Source organism: Oncorhynchus mykiss, chromosome 15 (genome assembly GCF_013265735.2).
Source record: "Oncorhynchus mykiss isolate Arlee chromosome 15, USDA_OmykA_1.1, whole genome shotgun sequence".
Taxonomy (NCBI): domain Eukaryota; kingdom Metazoa; phylum Chordata; class Actinopteri; order Salmoniformes; family Salmonidae; genus Oncorhynchus; species Oncorhynchus mykiss.
The window spans coordinates 73,494,060-73,518,416 of NC_048579.1; the positions used below are offsets into that span (position 1 = coordinate 73,494,060).

Genomic DNA, 24,357 nt, shown 5'->3' on the forward strand with positions numbered 1-24,357 from the left:
CTATCAAGCCATTCTGCATCACCACATTTCTGGGTCACTTATAGTCGCCACAACAAGCAGTTTCAACCGATTCCACATACAATGGTTGCATTGCATCCTGGGAATCACCTGGTGCAACTGTGTGCCCCATACAGAAATACTTGCTAAGACTGACTGCAAGAGTATGGAGGCCATGGTCACCCAGCACCAACTACAAGAGAATGGAGGCAATGGTCACCCAGCACCAACTACAAGAGTATGGAGGCCATGGTCACCCAGCACCAACTACAAGAGTATGGAGGCCATGGTCACCCAGCACCAACTACAAGAGTATAAAGGCCATGGTCACCCAGCACCAACTACAAGAGCATGGAGGCCATGGTCACCCAGCACCAACTGTAAGAGTATGGAGACCATGGTCACCCAGCACCAACTGTAAGAGCATGGAGGCCATGGTCACCCAGCACCAACTACAAGAGTATGGAGGCCATGGTCACCCAGCACCAACTGCACCGGCTTGGGCATGTCATTAAAATGTCTCAGGAGCACTTGACGTGGAATCCTGTATGGACAGATACATCTTGGCCGGCGGTCTGTAGGGGGTCCAGACACCATCAACACAGAGACATACCACCAGGCCTGCCCCATCAACACAGACTGATACATACCACCAGGCCTGCCCCAACCAACACAGAGACATACCACCAGGCCTGCCCCATCAACACAGAGACATACCACCAGGCCTGCCCCCACCAACACAGAGACATACCACCAGGCCTGCCCCATCAACACAGACTGATACATACCACCAGGCCTGCTCCATCAACACAGACTGATACATACCACCAGGCCTGCCCCATCAACACAGACTGATACATACCACCAGGCCTTCCCCCACCAACACAGAGACATACCACCAGGCCTGCCCCATCAACACAGACTGATACATACCCCCAGGCCTGCTCCATCAACACAGACTGATACATACCACCAGGCCTGCCCCATCAACACAGACTGATACATACCCCCAGGCCTGCTCCATCAACACAGACTGATACACACACACACACACACACACACACACACAGACATACAGACATACAGACAGACAGACAGACAGACAGACAGACAGACAGAGAGAGAGAGAAAAGCCACTGGTCTGACTCACCTATCATCAGCCATAGAGACTAGACTGTGTGTGTGTGAGTCAGTGTGGAGAAATGTATTGGGGGTTCTGCTTCTCTAAGCCATCGCGACCACACGGGTGACCTTACTGACTTCGTGACACTCTGGCTTCCAGTCCTGTCCAGTGTTTTCAATGTCCCGCCACGTCATAGTTCCCTATCAGCGTGTCCACGTCATAGTTCCCTATCAGCGTGTCCACGTCATAGTTCCCTATCAGCGTGTCCACGTCATAGTTCCCTATCAGCGTGTCCACGTCATAGTTCCCTATCAGCGTGTCCACGTCATAGTTCCCTATCAGCGTGTCCACGTCATAGTTCCCTATCAGCGTGTCCACGTCATAGTTCCCTATCAGCGTGTCCACGTCACTGACGAGGTGTTATGTGTTTATCGTTAGTACGTGTCCACGTCACTGACGAGGTGGTATGTGTTTATCGTTAGTACGTGTCCACGTCACTGACGAGGTGGTATGTGTTTATCGTTAGTACGTGTCCACGTCACTGACGAGGTGTTATGTGTTTATCGTTAGTACGTGTCCACGTCACTGACGAGGTGGTATGTGTTTATCGTTAGTACGTGTCCACGTCACTGACGAGGTGGTATGTGTTTATCGTTAGTACGTGTCCATGTCACTGACGAGGTGGTATGTGTTTATCGTTAGTACGTGTCCACGTCACTGACGAGGTGGTATGTGTTTATCGTTAGTACGTGTCCACGTCACTGACGAGGTGGTATGTGTTTATCGTTAGTACGTGTCCACGTCACTGACGAGGTGGTATGTGTTTATCGTTAGTACGTGTCCACGTCACTGACGAGGTGGTATGTGTTTATCGTTAGTACGTGTCCACGTCACTGACGAGGTGGTATGTGTTTATCGTTAGTACGTGTCCACGTCACTGACGAGGTGGTATGTGTTTATCGTTAGTACGTGTCCACGTCACTGACGAGGTGGTATGTGTTTATCGTTAGTACGTGTCCACGTCACTGACGAGGTGGTATGTGTTTCTCGTTAGTACGCCTGGTGCTCAGGGGTTGAATGAACACCATGGGCATACATTCCACCTGATTGGTTCATTGCACAGCTCTTCCCTGGTCTCTCTTGAAAAATGCATCGCGATTATACCAACTAGATTAGCTGAAGGTCATATGAAGGTATACATCACATATGGCTGTGTTTTCATTCCATACAGGCTGGTAACTATTCCTTGTGTGTGTGTGTGTGTGTGTGTGTGTGTGTGTGTGTGTGTTCTCTCGCTGTGTGTGTATGTATGTTTCCTTCCATACAGGCCTGTACCTCTCCCCAATCCAGTGTGTGTATGTATGTTTCCTTCCATACAGGCCTCTACCTCTCCCTAATACAGTGTGTGTGTGTGTGTGTGTTCCCCAGGACTCCCTGCGCCAGAAGGAGGAGCGAATAGAGGAGCTGGAGGAGGCTCTGAGAGAGAGTGTCCAGATCACAGCAGAGAGAGAGATGGTTCTGGCTCAGGAGGAAGCTGCTCGCACACACACTGAGAAACAGGTGAGTGGTGCAGTCACACACACACACACACACACACACACACACACACACACACACACACACACACAGAGAGAGAACACACACAGACACACACACCACCATGAACAACATAAGCACAGACACATGATAACATACATGGATTTAGTACTGTAGATATGTGGTAGTGGAGTAGGGGCCTGAGGGCACACACTTAGTGTGTTGTGGAATCTGTTGTGAATGTATTGTAATGTTTAAAAATATATATAATTGCTGGACCCCAGGAAGAGTAGCTGCTGTCTTGACAGGAACTAATGGGGATCCATAATAAACCCCAGGAAGAGTAGCTGCTGCTTTGACAGGAACTAATGGGGATCCATAATAAACCCCAGGAAGAGTAGCTGCTGCCTTGGCAGGAACTAATGAGGATCCATAATAAACCCCAGGAAGAGTAGCTGCTGCCTTGGCAGGAACTAATGAGGATCCATAATAAACCCCAGGAAGAGTAGCTGCTGCCTTGGCAGGAACTAATGAGGATCCATAATAAACCCCAGGACGAGTAGCTGCTGCCTTGGCAGGAACTAATGAGGATCCATAATAAACCCCAGGAAGAGTAGCTGCTGCCTTGGCAGGAACTAATGAGGATCCATAATAAACCCCAGGAAGAGTAGCTGCTGCCTTGACAGGAACTAATGAGGATCCATAATAAACCCCAGGAAGAGTAGCTGCTGCCTTGGCAGGAACTATTGAGGATCCATAATAAACCCCAGGAAGAGTAGCTGCTGCCTTGGCAGGAACTAATGAGGATCCATAATAAACCCCAGGAAGGGTAGCTGCTGCTTTGGCAGGAACTAATGAGGATCCATAATAAACCCCAGGAAGAGTAGCTGCTGTCTTGGCAGGAACTAATGGGGATCCGTAATAAACCCCAGGAAGAGTAGCTGCTGCCTTGGCAGGAACTAATGGAGATCCGTAATAAACCCCAGGAAGAGTAGCTGCTGCCTTGACAGGAACTAATGAGGATCCATAATAAACCCCAGGAAGAGTAGCTGCTGCCTTGGCAGGAACTAATGAGGATCCGTAATAAACCCCAGGAAGAGTAGCTGCTGTCTTGACAGGAACTAATGGAAATACATAATAAACCCCAGGAAGAGTAGCTGCTGCCTTGACAGGAACTAATGGAGATCCATAATAAACCCCAGGAAGAGTAGCTGCTGCCTTGACAGGAACTAATGGAGATCCGTAATAAACCCCAGGAAGAGTAGCTGCTGCCTTGGCAGGAACTAATGGAGATCCATAATAAACCCCAGGAAGAGTAGCTGCTGCCTTGACAGGAACTAATAGAGATCCATAATAAACCCCAGGAAGAGTAGCTGCTGTCTTGACAGGAACTAATGAGGATCCGTAATAAACCCCAGGAAGAGTAGCTGCTGTCTTGACAGGAACTAATGGGGATCCATAATAAACCCCAGGAAGAGTAGCTGCTGCCTTGACAGGAACTAATGAGGATCCGTAATAAACCCCAGGAAGAGTAGCTGCTGCCTTGGCAGGAACTAATGGAGATCCATAATAAACCCCAGGAAGAGTAGCTGCTGTCTTGACAGGAACTAATGGGGATCCATAATAAACCCCAGGAAGAGTAGCTGCTGCCTTGACAGGAACTAATGAGGATCCGTAATAAACCCCAGGAAGAGTAGCTGCTGCAGGAACTAATGAGGATCCTTAATAAACCCCAGGAAGAGTAGCTGCTGTCTTGACAGGAACTAATGAGGATCCTTAATAAACTCCAGGAAGAGTAGCTGCTGTCTTGACAGGAACTAATGGGGATCCATAATAAACCCCAGGAAGAGTAGCTGCTGTCTTGACAGGAACTAATGAGGATCCGTAATAAACCCCAGGAAGAGTAGCTGCTGCCTTGGCAGGAACTAATGAGGATCCGTAATAAACCCCAGGAAGAGTAGCTGCTGTCTTGACAGGAACTAATGGAAATACATAATAAACCCCAGGAAGAGTAGCTGCTGCCTTGACAGGAACTAATGGAGATCCATAATAAACCCCAGGAAGAGTAGCTGCTGCCTTGACAGGAACTAATGGAGATCCGTAATAAACCCCAGGAAGAGTAGCTGCTGCCTTGGCAGGAACTAATGGAGATCCATAATAAACCCCAGGAAGAGTAGCTGCTGCCTTGACAGGAACTAATAGAGATCCATAATAAACCCCAGGAAGAGTAGCTGCTGTCTTGACAGGAACTAATGAGGATCCGTAATAAACCCCAGGAAGAGTAGCTGCTGTCTTGACAGGAACTAATGGGGATCCATAATAAACCCCAGGAAGAGTAGCTGCTGCCTTGACAGGAACTAATGAGGATCCGTAATAAACCCCAGGAAGAGTAGCTGCTGCCTTGGCAGGAACTAATGGAGATCCATAATAAACCCCAGGAAGAGTAGCTGCTGTCTTGACAGGAACTAATGGGGATCCATAATAAACCCCAGGAAGAGTAGCTGCTGCCTTGACAGGAACTAATGAGGATCCGTAATAAACCCCAGGAAGAGTAGCTGCTGCAGGAACTAATGAGGATCCTTAATAAACCCCAGGAAGAGTAGCTGCTGTCTTGACAGGAACTAATGAGGATCCTTAATAAACTCCAGGAAGAGTAGCTGCTGTCTTGACAGGAACTAATGGGGATCCATAATAAACCCCAGGAAGAGTAGCTGCTGTCTTGACAGGAACTAATGAGGATCCGTAATAAACCCCAGGAAGAGTAGCTGCTGCAGGAACTAATGAGGATCCTTAATAAACCCCAGGAAGAGTAGCTGCTGTCTTGACAGGAACTAATGAGGATCCATAATAAACCCCAGGAAGAGTAGCTGCTGTCTTGACAGGAACTAATGGAGATCCGTAATAAACCCCAGGAAGAGTAGCTGCTGCAGGAACTAATGAGGATCCGTAATAAACCCCAGGAAGAGTAGCTGCTGTCTTGACAGGAACTAATGAGGATCCGTAATAAACCCCAGGAAGAGTAGCTGCTGCAGGAACTAATGAGGATCCATAATAAATACAATACAAACACACTGAATGTAACAGAAGGAGCTTCACAATCATATGTATGTCAGTGGTGGAATGTCAAGTCAACATGTTAGACCCTTTACTCAAGTTTAATTTTATTTTATTATTTTTATCTAACCTTTATCTAACCTTTATCTAACCTTTACCTAACCTTTATCTAACCTTTATCTAACCTTTATTTAACTAGACAAGTCAGTTAAGAACAAATTCTTAGTTACAATGACGGACCTAGAAACAGTGGGTTAACTGCCTTGTTCAGGGGCAGAACTACAGATTCGATCCAGCAACCTTTCGGTTACTGGCCCAACGCTCTAACCACTAAGCTACCTGCCGCCCCTCTAACCACTAGGCTACCTGCCTCTAACCACTAGGCTACCTGCCTCTAACCACTAGGCTACCTGCCGCCCCTCTAACCACTAGGCTACCTGCCTCTAACCACTAGGCTACCTGCCTCTAACCACTAGGCTACCTGCCTCTAACCACTAGGCTACCTGCCTCTAACCACTAGGCTACCTGCCTCTAACCACTAGGCTACCTGCCTCTAACCACTAGGCTACCTGCCGCCCCTCTAACCACTAGGCTACCTGCCTCTAACCACTAGGCTACCTGCCGCCCCTCTAACCACTAGGCTACCTGCCGCCCCTCTAACCACTAGGCTACCTGCCGCCCCTCTAACCACTAGGCTACCTGCCACCCCTCTAACCACTAGGCTACCTGCCGCCCCTCTAACCACTAGGCTACCTGCCGCCCCTCTAACCACCAGGCTACCTGCCTCTAACCACCAGGCTACCTGCCGCCCCTCTAACCACCAGGCTACCTGCCGCCCCTCTAACCACTAGGCTACCTGCCGCCCCTCTAACCACTAGGCTACCTGCCGCCCCTCTAACCACTAGGCTACCTGCCGCCCCTCTAACCACTAGGCTACCTGCCGCCCCTCTAACCACTAGGCTACCTGCCGCCCCTCTAACCACTAGGCTACCTGCCGCCCCTCTAACCACCAGGCTACCTGCCTCTAACCACCAGGCTACCTGCCGCCCCTCTAACCACTAGGCTACCTGCCGCCCCTCTAACCACTAGGCTACCTGCCGCCCCTCTAACCACTAGGCTACCTGCCGCCCCTCTAACCACCAGGCTACCTGCCGCCCCTCTAACCACTAGGCTACCTGCCTCTAACCACCAGGCTACCTGCCTCTAACCACCAGGCTACCTGCCGCCCCTCTAACCACCAGGCTACCTGCCTCCCCTCTAACCACTAGGCTACCTGCCTCTAACCACCAGGCTACCTGCCTCTAACCACCAGGCTACCTGCCGCCCCTCTAACCACCAGGCTACCTGCCTCCCCTCTAACCACTAGGCTACCTGCCTCTAACCACCAGGCTACCTGCCGCCCCTCTAACCACTAGCCTACCTGCCTCCCCTCTAACCACTAGGCTACCTGCCGCCCCTCTAACTACCAGGCTACCTGCCGCCCCTCTAACCACTAGGCTACCTGCCGCCCCTCTAACCACCAGGCTACCTGCCGCCCCTCTAACCACCAGGCTACCTGCCGCCCCTCTGACCACCAGGCTACCTGCCGCCCCTCTAACCACCAGGCTACCTGCCGCCCCTCTAACCACCAGGCTACCTGCCGCCCCTCTAACCACTAGGCTACCTGCCGCCCCTCTAACCACCAGGCTACCTGCCGCCCCTCTAACCACTAGGCTACCTGCCGCCCCTCTAACCACTAGGCTACCTGCCGCCCCTCTAACCACTAGGCTACCTGCCGCCCCTCTAACCACCAGGCTACCTGCCGCCCCTCTAACCACTAGGCTACCTGCCGCCCCTCTAACCACTAGGCTACCTGCCGCCCCTCTAACCACTAGGCTACCTGCCGCCCCTCTAACCACTAGGCTACCTGCCGCCCCTCTAACCACTAGGCTACCTGCCTCTAACCACTAGGCTACCTGCCGCCCCTTCATCTCTACAAGTCCTCTCTGTTACACACAGAAGCCAGAACCCCTACCTCAGAGTCCTCCTCTGTGTCTCCCCCCATCCTTCCATCACTTCCGTGTCTCCTGGCCAAAAGTCCAGTGTTTAAGTTAACTTGTACACACTAATGCACTGGGCTGGCATCTCTTGAGCCCACAGTTAATGGCCTGATTTAGACTCACATCAATGCCCCTCGGCGAAGGCCTCCCGTCAAAACCCTCCGTTATACACACTCCTGAAGTAGCAACTCAGAGAACGCCTACTCTGTCTTATAGCAATGCATCGCCATGCATGCCAACCCCCTGAATACCATTGCCAACCCCCTGAATACCGTGTCAATGGGGCCTGTTTACGTGGTACGGGTGTGTGTGTGTGTGTGTGTGTGTGTGTGTGTGTGTGTGTGTGTGTCCAGTCTTCATTTGGCAAATAAATAACTCCATCTCTCTATGAAGAAACAGGTTCCTTTCACTTCAGTTTACAGTGCCTTGCGAAAGTATTCGGCCCCCTTGAACTTTGCGACCTTTTGCCACATTTCAGGCTTCAAACATAAAGATATAAAACTGTATTTTTTTGTGAAGAATCAACAACAAGTGGGACACAATCATGAAGTGGAACGACATTTATTGGATATTTCAAACTTTTTTAACAAATCAAAAACTGAAAAATTGGGCGTGCAAAATTATTCAGCCCCTTTACTTTCAGTGCAGCAAACTCTCTCCAGAAGTTCAGTGAGGATCTCTGAATGATCCAATGTTGACCTAAATGACTAATGATGATAAATACAATCCACCTGTGTGTAATCAAGTCTCCGTATAAATGCACCTGCACTGTGATAGTCTCAGAGGTCCGTTAAAAGCGCAGAGAGCATCATGAAGAACAAGGAACACACCAGGTAGGTCCGAGATACTGTTGTGAAGAAGTTTAAAGCCGGATTTGGATACAAAAAGATTTCCCAAGCTTTAAACATCCCAAGGAGCACTGTGCAAGCGATAATATTGAAATGGAAGGAGTATCAGACCACTGCAAATCTACCCAGACCTGGCCGTCCCTCTAAACTTTCAGCTCATACAAGGAGAAGACTGATCAGAGATGCAGCCAAGAGGCCCATGATCACTCTGGATGAACTGCAGAGATCTACAGCTGAGGTGGGAGACTCTGTCCATAGGACAACAATCAGTCGTATATTGCACAAATCTGGCCTTTATGGAAGAGTGGCAAGAAGAAAGCCATTTCTTAAAGATATCCATAAAAAGTGTCGTTTAAAGTTTGCCACAAGCCACCTGGGAGACACACCAAACATGTTGAAGAAGGTGCTCTGGTCAGATGAAACCAAAATTGAACTTTTTGGCAACAATGCAAAACGTTATGTTTGGCGTAAAAGCAACACAGCTGAACACACCATCCCCACTGTCAAACATGGTGGTGGCTGCATCATGGTTTGGGCCTGCTTTTCTTCAGCAGGGACAGGGAAGATGGTTAAAATTGATGGGAAGATGGATGGAGCCAAATACAGGACCATTCTGGAAGAAAACCTGATGGAGTCTGCAAAAGACCTGAGACTGGGACGGAGATTTGTCTTCCAACAAGACAATGATCCAAAACATAAAGCAAAATCTACAATGGAATGGTTCAAAAATAAACATATCCAGGTGTTAGAATGGCCAAGTCAAAGTCCAGACCTGAATCCAATCGAGAATCTGTGGAAAGAACATGTTGCTGTGTGTCTGTTTGTGTATGGTGAGGGATGGTCTGTCATTGTGATGTGTCAATAGGGATTAACAAACCACAGCTGTGTCTTTATTAGGGTTTCACATTTTGGGGAATATTCAGAGGTGGAAACTTTCCGTGGGAATTAACGGAAATATATGGGAATTAACAGAAATATATGGGAATTAACGGGAATATATGGGAATGAATATTAATACCATTTAAATTTAGATGTTTTTTGTTTTTTGTATCCATATCATATGGAGACAGAAACCTTTTACCTTGTCATACGTAGACATAAATCAAATGATTAAATCCTAAGAGCCTCAGATCCACAAAGTCCTTTCCACCAGGTGGCTGACGAGATATGTTGTCACGACTACCATATTGCATCTCCATCCCAAAGCCCTTGCTTGGAAGTGTACTTCACCAGACTGCCAAGAACCTTGCCCTCATCCAGGCCAAGGTGGAGAGACACGGTAGTGATGACACCATAGGCCTTGTTGATCTCTGCACCAGACAGGATGCTCTTGCCAGCATACTTGGGGTCCAACATGTACGCTGCAGGGTGTTTGGGCTTCAGGCAGAAGTCTTCACACTTTTTGATGTATTTCAGAACTGCAGTTTCCTCTGCTTGGAGCAACAGTGAAGTGGGCAGGGCAGTACGGATTTCTTCTCTTACCTCTGCAAGCAGAGTCTGAACATCAGACAGGATGGCATTGTCTACCTCAATGGCTACTGCTATAGGTTTCAGGAGTTTGACTGCTTACCACTCTCTCCCAAAATACATCATCCAGTAGGATCCTCTTGATGGGGCTGTCCATATCGGCAGACTGTGATATGGCCATTTCTTGGAGAGACTCCTTCCCCTCCAGGAGACTGCCAAACATGATGACAACACCACCCCAAAGGGTGTTGCTGGGCAGCTTCAATGTGGTTCCCTTATTCTTCTCACATACCTTCTGTGGTCCAAGGTCATTGATGACTGCCTTCAGCTCATCTACAATGTAGTGACCGGTGTGTCTGTTGTCCCTTGTGTCTGTGCTCTTGTAGAATACTGTTTGAGGGGTGGAAATGATGTAGTTAAGTATTCCTTGCCCACGAACATTCGACCACCCATCAGAGATGATTTCAATACAGTCTGCTTTCTCTACGATTTGCTTGACCTTCACTTGAACTCTGTTGAACTCTGCATCCAGCAAATGAGTAGATAAAGCATGTCTGGTTGGAGGGGTGTATGCTGGGTGAAGAACATTCAGAAATCTCTTCCAATACACATTGCCTGTGAGCATCAGAGGTGAACCAGTTCCATACACAGCTCGAGCAAGACATTCATTAGCATTTCTCTGACTACGTTCCTCCATTGAGCCAAAAACCTTCTGATTCCAGGAGGACCATGAGCTGTTGCTATCGATAAGGTGTCTGATTCATCTTTTTCACCTTGAATAGCAGTAAAGGGACTTTTGTCAGAGGTTGCTTGTTGTGAGGACTGAGGGAACTTTATGCACTTGGCCATATGATTCTGCATCCTTGTTGCATTCTTCACATACAGTTGTAGTTAGAAGTTTACATACACTTTGTTTGGAGTCATTAAAACTAGTTTTTCAACCACTCCACAAATGTCTTGTTAACAAACTATAGTTTTGGGAAGTCGGTTAGGTCTACTTTAATTGTTTTTTTTTTTTTTCCAACAATTGTTTACAGACAGATTATTTCACTTATAATTCACTGTATCACAATTCCATACACTAAGTTGACTGTGCCTTTTAAACAAAATTCCAGAAAATGATGTCATGGCTTTGGAAGCTTCTGATAGGCTAATTGACATAATTTGAGTCAATTGGAGGTGTACCTGTGGATGTATTTCAAGGCCTACCTTCAAACTCAGTGCCTCTTTGCTTGACATCATGGCAAAATCAAAAGAAATCAGCCACCTCAGAGAAAAAAAAACTCAAAATCCGCCTTAAAAAAAAACAGACTACGGTTTGCAACTGCACATGGGGAGACAGATTGTACTTTTTGGAGAAATGTCCTCTGGTCTGATGAAACAAAAATAGAACTGTTTGGCCATAATGACCATTGTTATGTTTGGAGGAAAAAGGGGAAGACTTGCAAGCCGAAGAACACCATCCCATTTGTGAAGCACGGGGGTGGCAGCATCATGTTGTGGGGGTGCTTTGCTGCAGGAGGGACTGGTGCACTTCACAAAATAGATGGCATCATGACGATGGAAAATGATGTGGATATATTGAAGCAACATCTGAAGACATCAGTCAGGAAGTTAATGCTTGGTCACAAATGTGTCTTCCAAATGGACAATGACCCCAAGTATACTTCCAAAGTTGTGGCAAAATGGAATAAGGACAACAAAGTCAAGGTATTGGAGTGGCCATCACAAAGCCCTGACCTCAATCCTATAGAAAATGTGTGGGCAGAACTGAAATAGTGTGTGCGAGCAAGGCCTACAAACCTGACCCAGTTATACCAGCTCTGTCAGGAGGAATGGGCCAAAATTCACCCAACTTATTGTGGGAAGCTTGTGGAAGACTTCTCAAAATGTTTGACACAAGTTGAACAATTTAATGGCAATGCTACCAAATACTAATTGAGTGTATGTAAACTTCTGACCCACTGGGAATGTGATGAAATAAATAAAAGCTGAAATAAATAATTCTCTCTACTATTTTTCTGACATTTCACATTCTTAAAATAAACTGCATTTTTACTAGGAATTATTGCTAGGATTAAATGTCAGGAATTGGGAAAAAGTGAGTTTAAATGTATTTGGCTAAGGTGTATGTAAACTTCCGTCTTCAAAGTTATATGATTTGGCACAGTATTTGCAAATGTACACAGCTTTTCCTTCTAAATTAGGCAGTGAAATGTCTCCACAGATCAGATAGTGCCCATGGCATTTTCCTGTAAAGATTAGAAAAGTAAAAAAATCACAAATACAATTATATGTACAAATAAATAGTTAAGCAGTTAGATTAAACAACTCCTTTGTAAGATAAATGTTTTAAAATGAAACATGTATGGAAACAGGTGAATTAACACTCCTCAGTTAGCAGGCTCAAGCAAGATTAAACCCACATGGTAGCAAAAACTAACAAGCAGAAATTGTTAACAAGTTAGAAATTATTTAAATACACTTTGCAGTAGGCTACTATTTACTAATTAACAAATTTACTAGTTAACAAATTCCCCAAAATTCCAAGACTTCCCATTGAAAATTCCCAGACTTCCCATTGAAAATTTCCAGAAAAATTCAAGGAAATTTACCAGAAGGTTTCCGACCCTTTATACCTACTGGAGAGAGACCGTCAGACTGGAATAACCCTGCATGACTCATCTGAGGTGGGTAGACTGAAGGATGGGAAACAGGGACTCTCACTGCCCAGAATATGGACGCTGGACAGACGTTGAGGGGATCAATGAGGTCACTAGCTTTCTGTCCACTGTGGAGGTTTGGCCATGGATGTATTTCCTCCTTCTCCTCCCTGTCACTCTTAATCACAATAAAACTCCCAGCTGTAGAGTCTGTCTCCTAATAGTTTATTTTACAATAACTTCATTATAATAAAGAGCTTTTCATACATGCGACATTCCACAATTAATGAACCTGGGCTCTGGACCCAACCATACAATGCTGTCTCCTCCACATCCATTCCTCCCCACCCCAGTCACTGCCTAAGTCACTGCCTGACGTGTCACGGTCTGGTTCCCTCTCGTTCACCTGGGCTATGACCTGATGGGCCCTGGTCAAAAGTAGTGCACTATATAGGTGGTAGGGTTCTATTTTGGACACCGTCCTGGTCTGGTCCAGGCAAGGCACCACCAGGCTTTAGGCAGGATGGACCTTTACTTTCCCCTTGAGGTTCATTATATCTGGGCTCTAGTAGGGGCCCTCCGCTTCCAGGGACTTCCAGACTCATAGAGCTAGTGTTCGTGTGTTTGTGTTGTGTGTGTGTGTGTGTGTTTGTGTGGTGTGTGTGTTTGTGTGGTGTGTGTTTGTGTGTGAGGGGACTTCCAGGCTTATAGAGCCAGGCTGTGGGAGGGGAAGGCTGGGTACAGGGAGCAGACTGGATGGGGACTGGTAGTGCTCAGCCTCTTTCTCTAACACACAAACACATGCAGGAAGGCAAGGACATAGCTAGTTAGTTATGCCACCTGCTCTATATTCAGGTCCAATGATAACCGAGCCCCGGCCACAGGAACACCAGGGGAATAAACCCCACAGCCAGGACAGGAAAGAGAGACTAACAACTATTTAACTATTAAACCCAGAAGGAGCCAGCCAAGCTAGCTGAGCCAAAATGACATTTTTTGGGCATTTACCTGGAAATACACTTTTAAATCACTTTTAAATAGTTCTAAAAGTGATCCCTATAGGCCTGTTGTCCATACATAATCATAGTGAGCATTACCCAGGGTTCATTAAGGTCACGCCCCCTGCCAGACCTTCACACACTCATCCTGCTCTGTTTGTTTCTCTCTTCTTTTCCTCCTTCTCTCCATCCTCTCTCCATCCTCTCTCCATCCTCTCTCTGTCTCTGGTGTTCTTCATCCTCTTTCCTTCTCTCCTTCCTTCTCTCCTTCCTCTCTCCATCCTCTCTCTGTCTCTGGTGTTCCTCCATCCTCTCTCCATCCTCTCTTCCTCCTCTCCATCCTCTCTTCCTCCTTCTCTCCATCCTCTCTTCCTCCTTCTCTCCTTCCTTCTCTCCATCCTCTCTCTGTCTCTGGTGTTCCTCCATCCTCTCTTCCTCCTTCTCTCCATCCTCTCTCCATCCTCTCTTCCTCCTTCTCTCCATCCTCTCTTCCTCCTTCTCTCCTTCCTTCTCTCCATCCTCTCTCCATCCTCTCTCTGTCTCTGGTGTTCCTCCATCCTCTCTCCAACCTCTCTTCCTCCTTCTCTCCATCCTCTCTTCCTCCTTCTCTCCATCCTCTCTCCATCCTCTCTCCATCCTCTCTCCATCCTCTCTCCATCCTCTCTCCATCCTCTCTCCATCCTCTCTCCATCCTCTCTTCCTCCTTCTCTCCATCCTCTCTCCAACCTCTCTTCCTCCTTCTCTCCATCCTCTCTTCCTCCTTCTCTCCATCCTCTCTCCATCCTCTCTCCATCCTCTCTCCATCCTCTCTCCATCCTCTCTCCATCCTCTCTCCATCCTCTCTTCCTCCTCTCCATCCTCTCTTCCTCCTTCTCTCCATCCTCTCTTCCTCCTTCTCTCCTTCCTTCTCTCCATCCTCTCTCTGTCTCTGGTGTTCCTCCATCCTCTCTTCCTCCTTCTCTCCATCCTCTCTCCATCCTCTCTTCCTCCTTCTCTCCATCCTCTCTTCCTCCTTCTCTCCTTCCTTCTCTCCATCCTCTCTCCATCCTCTCTCTGTCTCTGGTGTTCCTCCATCCTCTCTCCAACCTCTCTTCCTCCTTCTCTCCATCCTCTCTTCCTCCTTCTCTCCATCCTCTCTCCATCCTCTCTCCATCCTCTCTCCATCCTCTCTCCATCCTCTCTCCATCCTCTCTCCATCCTCTCTTCCTCCTTCTCTCCATCCTCTCTCCAACCTCTCTTCCTCCTTCTCTCCATCCTCTCTTCCTCCTTCTCTCCATCCTCTCTCCATCCTCTCTCCATCCTCTCTCCATCCTCTCTCCATCCTCTCTCCATCCTCTCTCCATCCTCTCTTCCTCCTTCTCTCCATCCTCTCTCCATCCTCTCTCCATCCTCTCTCCATCCTCTCTTCCTCCTTCTCTCCATCCTCTCTCCATCCTCTCTCCATCCTCTCTCCATCCTCTCTTCCTCCTTCTCTCCATCCTCTCTCCATCCTCTCTCCATCCTCTCTTCCTCCTCTCCATCCTCTCTTCCTCCTTCTCTCCATCCTCTCTTCCTCCTTCTCTCCTTCCTTCTCTCCATCCTCTCTCTGTCTCTGGTGTTCCTCCATCCTCTCTTCCTCCTTCTCTCCATCCTCTCTCCATCCTCTCTTCCTCCTTCTCTCCATCCTCTCTTCCTCCTTCTCTCCTTCCTTCTCTCCATCCTCTCTCCATCCTCTCTCTGTCTCTGGTGTTCCTCCATCCTCTCTCCAACCTCTCTTCCTCCTTCTCTCCATCCTCTCTTCCTCCTTCTCTCCATCCTCTCTCCATCCTCTCTCCATCCTCTCTCCATCCTCTCTCCATCCTCTCTCCATCCTCTCTCCATCCTCTCTTCCTCCTTCTCTCCATCCTCTCTCCAACCTCTCTTCCTCCTTCTCTCCATCCTCTCTTCCTCCTTCTCTCCATCCTCTCTCCATCCTCTCTCCATCCTCTCTCCATCCTCTCTCCATCCTCTCTCCATCCTCTCTCCATCCTCTCTTCCTCCTTCTCTCCATCCTCTCTCCATCCTCTCTCCATCCTCTCTTCCTCCTTCTCTCCATCCTCTCTCCATCCTCTCTCCATCCTCTCTCCATCCTCTCTTCCTCCTTCTCTCCATCCTCTCTCCATCCTCTCTCCATCCTCTCTCCATCCTCTCTCCATCCTCTCTCCATCCTCTCTCTGTCTCTGGTGTTCCTCCATCCTCTCTTCCTCCTTCTCTCCATCCTCTCTCCATCCTCTCTCCATCCTCTCTCCATCCTCTCTCCATCCTCTCTCTGTCTCTGGTGTTCCTCCATCCTCTCTCCATCCTCTCTCCATCCTCTCTCCATCCTCTCTCCATCCTCTCTCCATCCTCTCTCCATCCTCTCTCCATCCTCTCTCCATCCTCTCTCCATCCTCTCTCCATCCTCTCTCCATCCTCTCTCCATCCTCTCTCCATCCTCTCTCCATCCTCTCTTCTTCCTTCTCTCCATCCTCTCTCCATCCTCTCTCCATCCTCTCTCCATCCTCTCTCCATCCTCTCTCCATCCTCTCTCCATCCTCTCTCCATCCTCTCTCCATCCTCTCTTCTTCCTTCTCTCCATCCTCTCTCCATCCTCTCTCCATCCTCTCTCCATCCTCTCTCCATCCTCTCTCCATCCTCTCTCCATCCTCTCTCCATCCTCTCTCCATCCTCTCTCCATCCTCTCTCCATCCTCTCTCCATCCTCTCTCCATCCTCTCTCCATCCTCTCTTCCTCCTTCTCTCCATCCTCTCTCCATCCTCTCTCCATCCTCTCTCCATCCTCTCTCCATCCTCTCTCCATCCTCTCTCCATCCTCTCTCCATCCTCTCTCCATCCTCTCTCCATCCTCTCTCCATCTTCTCTCCATCCTCTCTCCATCCTCTCTCCATCCTCTCTCCATCCTCTCTCCATCCTCTCTCCATCCTCTCTCCATCCTCTCTCTGTCTCTGGTGTTCCTCCTGTTGTATATATACTTTATGTTTTCAGGTTTGAGAACAGAAACATTGACAACCATAACAACCATAACACTACAACATCCCCAGTCCTTTACCCCCCCCCCCCCCCTCCACACCCCCCACCAAGGCATCAGACAATAACAGAAACATTGACAACCATAACACTACAACATCCCCAGTCCTTTACCCCCCCCCCCCCACACCCCCCACCAAGGCATCAGACAATAACAGAAACATTGACAACCATAACACTACAACATCCCCAGTCCTTTACCCCCCCCCCTCCACACCCCCCACCAAGGCATCAGACAATAACAGAAACAAACCAAAATATAATATCAAATAAACGAGGTGTCACAATAACAATGGAATCCTATTTGCAGCCTGTAGCCACTGACACGGGACATAAGTGGCTCTACTGAAGAAACAGTAGTGATTCTCCACGGCCAGTTGAAACAGCGTCTGGCCTACGACAGATCTCTTCTAAGTGTTCCTGTAAAGACTGAGGCTCTTGGTGAAGTATTGGACATCCGTTAGAGTCATCCACTATTTATACAGCCCAGCAGAGCAGCGCAGCACGCCTCCGCTGAGCTGAAGAGACCCCTTTCCCCTCTATACGAGGAGGACAGAGACAGTCACTCCTTATTTTGGTACTTGTCCTCATGATGTGTGGAGCTGCCAAACCCACTCACCCTGCCCATGTAATGAGCCTAGGTAATTAAGGGAACATAGACTGCACAGATGTAGGAGAACACGCGCGCACGCACGCACACACACACACACACACACACACACGCACACACACACACACACACTATATATATATACACACACGCACACACACACACTATATACACTCACACACACTATATACGCACACACACACACACACACACACGCTCACACACACACACACTCTCACACACACACACACACACACACACACACACACACACACACACACACTATATACGCACACACACACACACACACACACACACACACACACTATATATATACACACACACACACACCCACACACACACACATGGACGCACACACACATGGACCAGGGGTATTTCCATCACACAGTCTCCTCTGTGCTGTGTGTTTGGTGACACGGATCACTCAGTGGGTTGTGGATTTACGGCCTGGCTGTGTGAAGAGGACTGGGTCGCTCAAGCGGGCCCAGTCAAACCGTTTGCCCAAGACCACATGAAAATATATACGTCCCCTCCCCTCCCTCAAGACATGACTCAGCAGTCCTATGACACAATTCATAACGCGCACTGTAGAAACAAGACCTAAGAAAGGCCAGGCTCTTTCTCTCTGCCTCTTTCCCTCTTTCTCCCTCGTTCTCTCGCTCCCTAATGTTGACCGGGATGAGGGGACGTCTCGCCCTCTCTCTCCTTCCCATCTCTTTCCAGCCCTGCCCTGTCCTGTCCCATGCTGTCCCCATCTCTTTCCAGCCCTGCCCTGTCCTGTCCCATGCTGTTCACATCTCTTTCCAGCCCTGTTCTGTTCTCTGTTCTGTTTCTATCTTCTGTTCTCTGTTCTCTGTTCTGTTCTCTGTTCTGTTTCTATCTTCTGTTCTCTGTTCTGTTTCTATCTGCTGTTCTCTGTTCTGTTTCTATCTTCTGTTCTCTGTTCTGTTCTCTGTTCTGTTCTCTGTTCTCTGTTCTGTTTCTATCTTCTGTTCTCTGTTCTGTTTCTATCTTCTGTTCTCTGTTCTGTCCTCTGTTCTCTGTTCTGTTTCCATCTTCTGTTCTCTGTTCTGTTTCTATCTTCTGTTCTCTGTTCTGTTCTCTGTTCTGTTTCTATCTTCTGTTCTCTGTTCTGTTCTCTGTTCTGTTTCTATCTTCTGTTCTCTGTTATGTTCTCTGTTCTGTTTCTATCTTCTGTTCTCTGTTCTGTTCTCTGTTCTGTTTCTATCTTCTGTTCTCTGTTCTGTTTCTATCTTCTGTTCTCTGTTCTGTTCTCTGTTCTCTGTTCTGTTTCTATCTTCTGTTCTCTGTTCTGTTCTCTGTTCTGTTTCTATCTTCTGTTCTCTGTTCTGTTTCTATCTTCTGTTCTCTGTTCTGTTTGTATCTTCTGTTCTCTGTTCTGTTTCTATCTTCTGTTCTCTGTTCTGTTTGTATCTTCTGTTCTGTTCTCTCCTGTCTGCTTTGCTTCTGCATTTTCTATAATCTCTTCTCTCTGTCTTCTCTTCTCTCTGTCTTCTCTTCTCTCTGTCTTCTCTTCTCTCTGTCTTCTCTGCTACTCACTGCCTGTGCTGTGTAGAAGTACTTGCATGACTCCAACCACACCGGCATTAAGTGGTGCAAGGTATGAAACGCTTTCTCTTCTATGAACATTACATTTCTTCTGACTGCTTCTACTGCTGATGACTCTTTTTGACCTGCTTGTTAAACTGCTTTTATTTTGGTTCAAATGTTCCAAATGTCCCAGTCTACTTTGTGCCTTCATTCCATTTCAATGTCTTCTGTGTGTCTTCATCTCTTGGGGGATTTTAATTAATTACGGTGTGATTTATGGTTTAGGTCTAAACTCATAACATCTCCTGGTCATGTCTGCCAAACATGTGTCCCATCTGCTCATGTTTCATATTTCCCTCAGAGGATGCATCTGCATCTTAGTTTGGGAGAAAATCACAAACAGTGTTTCCCCGGAGTACTCGGTCCTCTCAGAGACTCTTCCCTTTACAAAGCACCGTCCATCCGTCCGTGCTTAGGGAGGCTGTCCACACTCTCCTCCCCAGAAGGATGATCCATTAGGGAAGGTAATCCCGACTCTTCCCCTAAAATGATGCTCTGTTCTTGGGGAGACTTTACTCACTGTCCCCCTAAAAGGAAGACTTATGAAGAGTCCTCAACACTGAAGAGACCACTGTAAAGTTTACCTAGTCTTTTTAACTTTGGCCTCTCCCTCTCTCTCTCTCTCTCTCTCTCTCTCTCTCTCTCTCTCTCTCTCTCTCTCTCTCTCTCTCTCTCTCTCTCTCTCTCTCTCTCTCTCTCTCTCTCTCTCTCTCTCTCTCTCTCTCTCTCTCTCTCTCTCTCAATTCAATTCAATTCAATTCAATTCAAGGGCTTTATTGGCATGGGAAACATGTGTTAACATTGCCAAAGCAAGTGAGGTAGACAACATACAAAGTGAATATATAAAGTGAAAAACAACAACAATTAACAGTAAACATTACACATACAGAGGTTTCAAAACAGTAAAGACATTACAAATGTCATATTATATATATATACAGTGTTTTAACAATGTACAAATGGTTAAAGGACACAAGATAAAATAAATAAGCATAAATATGGGTTGTATTTACAATGGTGTGTGTTCTTCACTGGTTGCCCTTTTCTCGTGGCAACATGTCACAAATCTTGCTGCTGTGATGGCACACTGTGGAATTTCACCCAGTAGATATGGGAGTTTTTCAAAATTTGATTTGTTTTCGAAATCTTTGTGGATCTGTGTAATCTGAGGGAAATGTGTCTCTCTAATATGGTCATACATTGGGCAGGAGGTTAGGAAGTGCAGCTCAGTTTCCACCTCATTTTGTGGGCAGTGGGCACATAGCCTGTCTTCTCTTGAGAGCCATGTCTGCCTACGGCGGCCTTTCTCAATAGCAAGGCTATGCTCACTGAGTCTGTACATACATATCTCTCTTCCTCTCTCTCTCCCCTCTCTCTACCCCTCTCTCTCCCCCTCTCTCTCTCCTCTCTCTCTCTCTCTCTCTCTCGCCCACTCTCTCCCCCTCTCTCTCTCTCTCCCTCTCTCTCTCCTCCCTGAGGTGTGGTTTAGCTCTATAAATATGCTAGCTGGTTCAGCCTTCTGAAAGAGAGACTTCTGATCTCCGGATCTTCGACTCCGTACCGACACATGCAAACGTGGAGATGAATAGTCATGTTTGAATCAGAAGGTGTTAGTGTGTGTGTGTGTGTGTGTGTGTGTGTGTGTGTATGCACACGTGTGTATGTTATGGAATGTGTGAAAGTTTGGACAGCCCATACAGATTTAGGATCTTAATTTGAGCCAGATTGCTACAACATGAAAAGAACCCTGCAGCAACAGGAAATGTGAATCATTGTGTGAATTATAACGAAGGACATTTCTGTAGGGGTTCATACATTATTCGTAAGGTCTGACATTTCTTTATTTATTTCAACCCCTTTTTTCGCCCCAATTTCGTGGTGTCTAATTGTTAGTAGTTACAGTCTTGTCTCATCGCTACAACTCCCGTAAGGGCTCGGGAGAGACGAAGGTCAAGAGCCATGCGTCCTCCGAAACACAACCCAACCAAGCCGCACTGCTTCTTGACACAGCGCGCGTCCAACCCGGAAGCCAGCCGCACTAATGTGTCGGAGGAAACACCGTGCACCCGGCGACCTGATCAGCGTGTAAACTCTCCCTAACCCAGACAACACGAGGCCAATTGTGCGTCGCCCCATGGACCTCCCGGTCGCGGCCGGCTGCGACAGAGCCTGGGCTCGAACCCAGAGTCTCTGGTGGAAGTCTGACATTTCTAAGTGAAAATTACAAACTTCAGAGAAAAGTTGTCCTGCAACAGGATGATCAAATTAAGATCCTACATCTGTATGAATCCCATTATAACAGATCAGTAGTAATGTGTATGAATCCCATTATAACAGAGCAGTAGTAATGTGTATGAATCCCATTATAACAGATCAGTAGTAATGTGTATGAATCCCATTATAACAGATCAGTAGTAATATATATGAATCCCATTATAACAGATCAGTAGTAATGTGTATGAATCCCATTATAACAGATCAGTAGTAATGTGTATGAATCCCATTATAACAGATCAGTAGTAATATATATGAATCCCATTATAACAGATCAGTAGTAATGTGTATGAATCCCATTATAACAGATCAGTAGTAATATTTATGAATCCCATTATAACAGATCAGTAGTAATATTTATGAATCCCATTATAACAGATCAGTAGTAATATTTATGAATCCCATTATAACAGATCAGTAGTAATATGTATGAATTACATTATAACAGATCAGTAGTAATATTTATGAATCCCATTATAACAGATCAGTAGTAATATGTATGAATTACATTATAACAGATCAGTAGTAATATATATGAATCCCATTATAACAGATCAATAGTAATGTGTATGAATCCCATTATAACAGATCAGTAGTAATATATATGAATCCCATTATAACAGATCAGTGGTAATATATATGAATCCCATTATAACAGATCAGTGGTAATATATATGAATCCCATTATAACAGATCAGTAGTAATGTGTATGAATCCCATTATAACAGATCAGTAGTAATGTGCTCAACTGAGTGTTCATGCTTCATAAATAATAGACTTGTGGTTAACAGGTAATGTATAGGACACCACACAGCGTGTTGAAATGGTTTCACTTGGCACAGACATACAGGACTCTTTTAAAGCTGAGCCTGTCAGGTTCATATCAACTAGTGGGGGGAAAACGGTCTAGGTAGTGGTTGGCCTAAGATCAGTTTACTCACATCAAATGCTAAACTTCAGTATTAGGGTGTAATGCAAAACTGACCTTGGTTCAGGAAGACCTCTGTACAATAAGCAGGGGAGGCTGCAGTTCTTATGAAATGCTGCAGGGGGCAGTGTGAGGGTGGAGGCGTTTGTGTGTTTGACTGTAGAGAGAGAGAGTAATTCAGACGTTGTCAATACCTGTCTGTATTTTATGATTAAAGTGGAAAGAGCAAACAAAACAAATGTTTGTGTTTCTGCCATATGGAACACCATGTTCTGCCATTTGGAACTCCATGTTCTGCCATTTGGAACTCCATGTTCTGCCATTTGGAACTCCATGTTCTGCCATTTGGAACTCCATGTTCTGCCATTTGGAACTCCATGTTCTGCCATTTGGAACTCCATGTTCTGCCATATGGAACTCCATGTTCTGCCATTTGGAACTCCATGTTCTGCTATATGGAACTCCATGTTCTGCCATTTGAAACTCCATGTTCTGCCATTTGGAACTCCATGTTCTGCCATTTGGAACTCCATGTTCTGCCATTGGGAACTCCATGTTCTGCCATTTGGAACTCCATGTTCTGCCATATGGAACTCCATGTTCTGCCATTTGGAACTCCATGTTCTGCTATATGGAACTCCATGTTCTGCCATTTGAAACTCCATGTTCTGCCATTTGGAACTCCATGTTCTGCCATTTGGAACTCCATGTTCTGCTATATGGAACTCCATGTTCTGCCATTTGGAACTCCATGTTCTGCCATATAGAACTCCATGTTCTGCCATTTGGAACTCCATGTTCTGCCATATGGAACACCATGTTCTGCCATATGAAACTCCATGTTCTGCCATTTGGAACTCCATGTTCTGCCATATGGAACTCCATGTTCTGCCATTTGGAACTCCATGTTCTGCCATTTGGAACACCATGTTCTGCCATTTGGAACTCCATGTTCTGCCATATGGAACTCCATGTTCTGCCATATGGAACACCATGTTCTGCCATATGGAACTCCATGTTCTGCCATATGGAACACCATGTTCTGCCATATGGAACTCCATGTTCTGCCGTATGGAACTCCATGTTCTACCATTTGGAACACCATGTTCTGCCATATGGAACTCCATGTTCTGCCATTTAGAACACCATGTTCTGCCATATGGAACACCATGTTCTGCCATATGGAACCCCATTTTCTGCCATTTGAAACTCCATGTTCTGCCATATGGAACCCCATTTTCTGCCATATGGAACCCCATTTTCTGCCATATGGAACCCCATTTTCTGCCATATGGAAAACCAATTTACCGTTTTTGGTCCTAGACTTGGCGTACCAGTACCGCTTGCTGTGCGGTAGCAGAGAAAACAGGTGACTGGAGTCTCTGACAATTGTATGGGCTTTCCTCTGACACGCCTATTATATAGGTCCTGGGTGGCAGGAAGCTTGGCTCCAGTGATGTACTGGGCCGTATCCACTACCCTCTGTAGAGCCTTACGGTCAGATGCCGAGCAGTTGCCATACCAGGTAGTGATGCAACCGGTCAGGAGGCTCTCGATGGTGCAGCTGTAGAACTTTTTGAGGATCTGGGGACCCATGCCAAATCTTTTCAGTCTCCTGAGGGGAAAATGTTTTGTCGTGCCCTCTTCACGACTGTCTTGGTGTGTTTGAACCATGATAGATCGTTGGTGATGTGAGCACCAAGTAACTTGAAACTCTCGACCCGCTCCACTACAGCCCAGTCGATGTCAATGGGGGCCTGTTCGGCCCGCCTTTTCCTGTAGTCCACGATCAGCTCTTTTGTCTTACTCACATTGAGGGAGAGGTTGTTGTCCTGGCACCACACGGCCAGGTCTTTGGCCTCCTCCCTATAGGCCGTCTCATCGTTGTCGGTGATCAGGCCTACCACTGTTGTGTCGCCAGCAAACTTAATAATGGTGTTGGAGTTGTGTTTGGCCACGCAGTCATGGGTGAGCAGGTAGTACAGGAGGGGACTAAGTACACACCCCTGAGGGGCCCCAGTGTTGAGGATCAGCATGGCAGATGTGTTGTTGCCTACCCTCACCACCTGGGGGCAGCCTGTCAGAAGTCCAGGATCCAGTTACAAAGGGAGGTGTTCAGTCCCAGAGTCCTTAGCTTAGTGATG

The 24,357-nt window shown here is 47.0% G+C and overlaps 1 protein-coding gene across 7 annotated transcripts in view; it reads left to right on the forward strand.

The window, feature by feature from the left end:
- The window catches only part of LOC110517131 (ELKS/Rab6-interacting/CAST family member 1), a 278,426-nt gene that overhangs the window by 235,537 nt on the left and 18,532 nt on the right, over positions 1-24,357 (forward strand). For all 7 annotated transcript variants that reach the window (XM_036945331.1, XM_036945335.1, XM_036945332.1 and 4 more), the window contains one exon: positions 2,549-2,680. In XM_036945331.1, the coding sequence (XP_036801226.1) occupies positions 2,549-2,680 (132 nt within the window). The remainder of the gene's footprint in view (positions 1-2,548; positions 2,681-24,357) is intronic.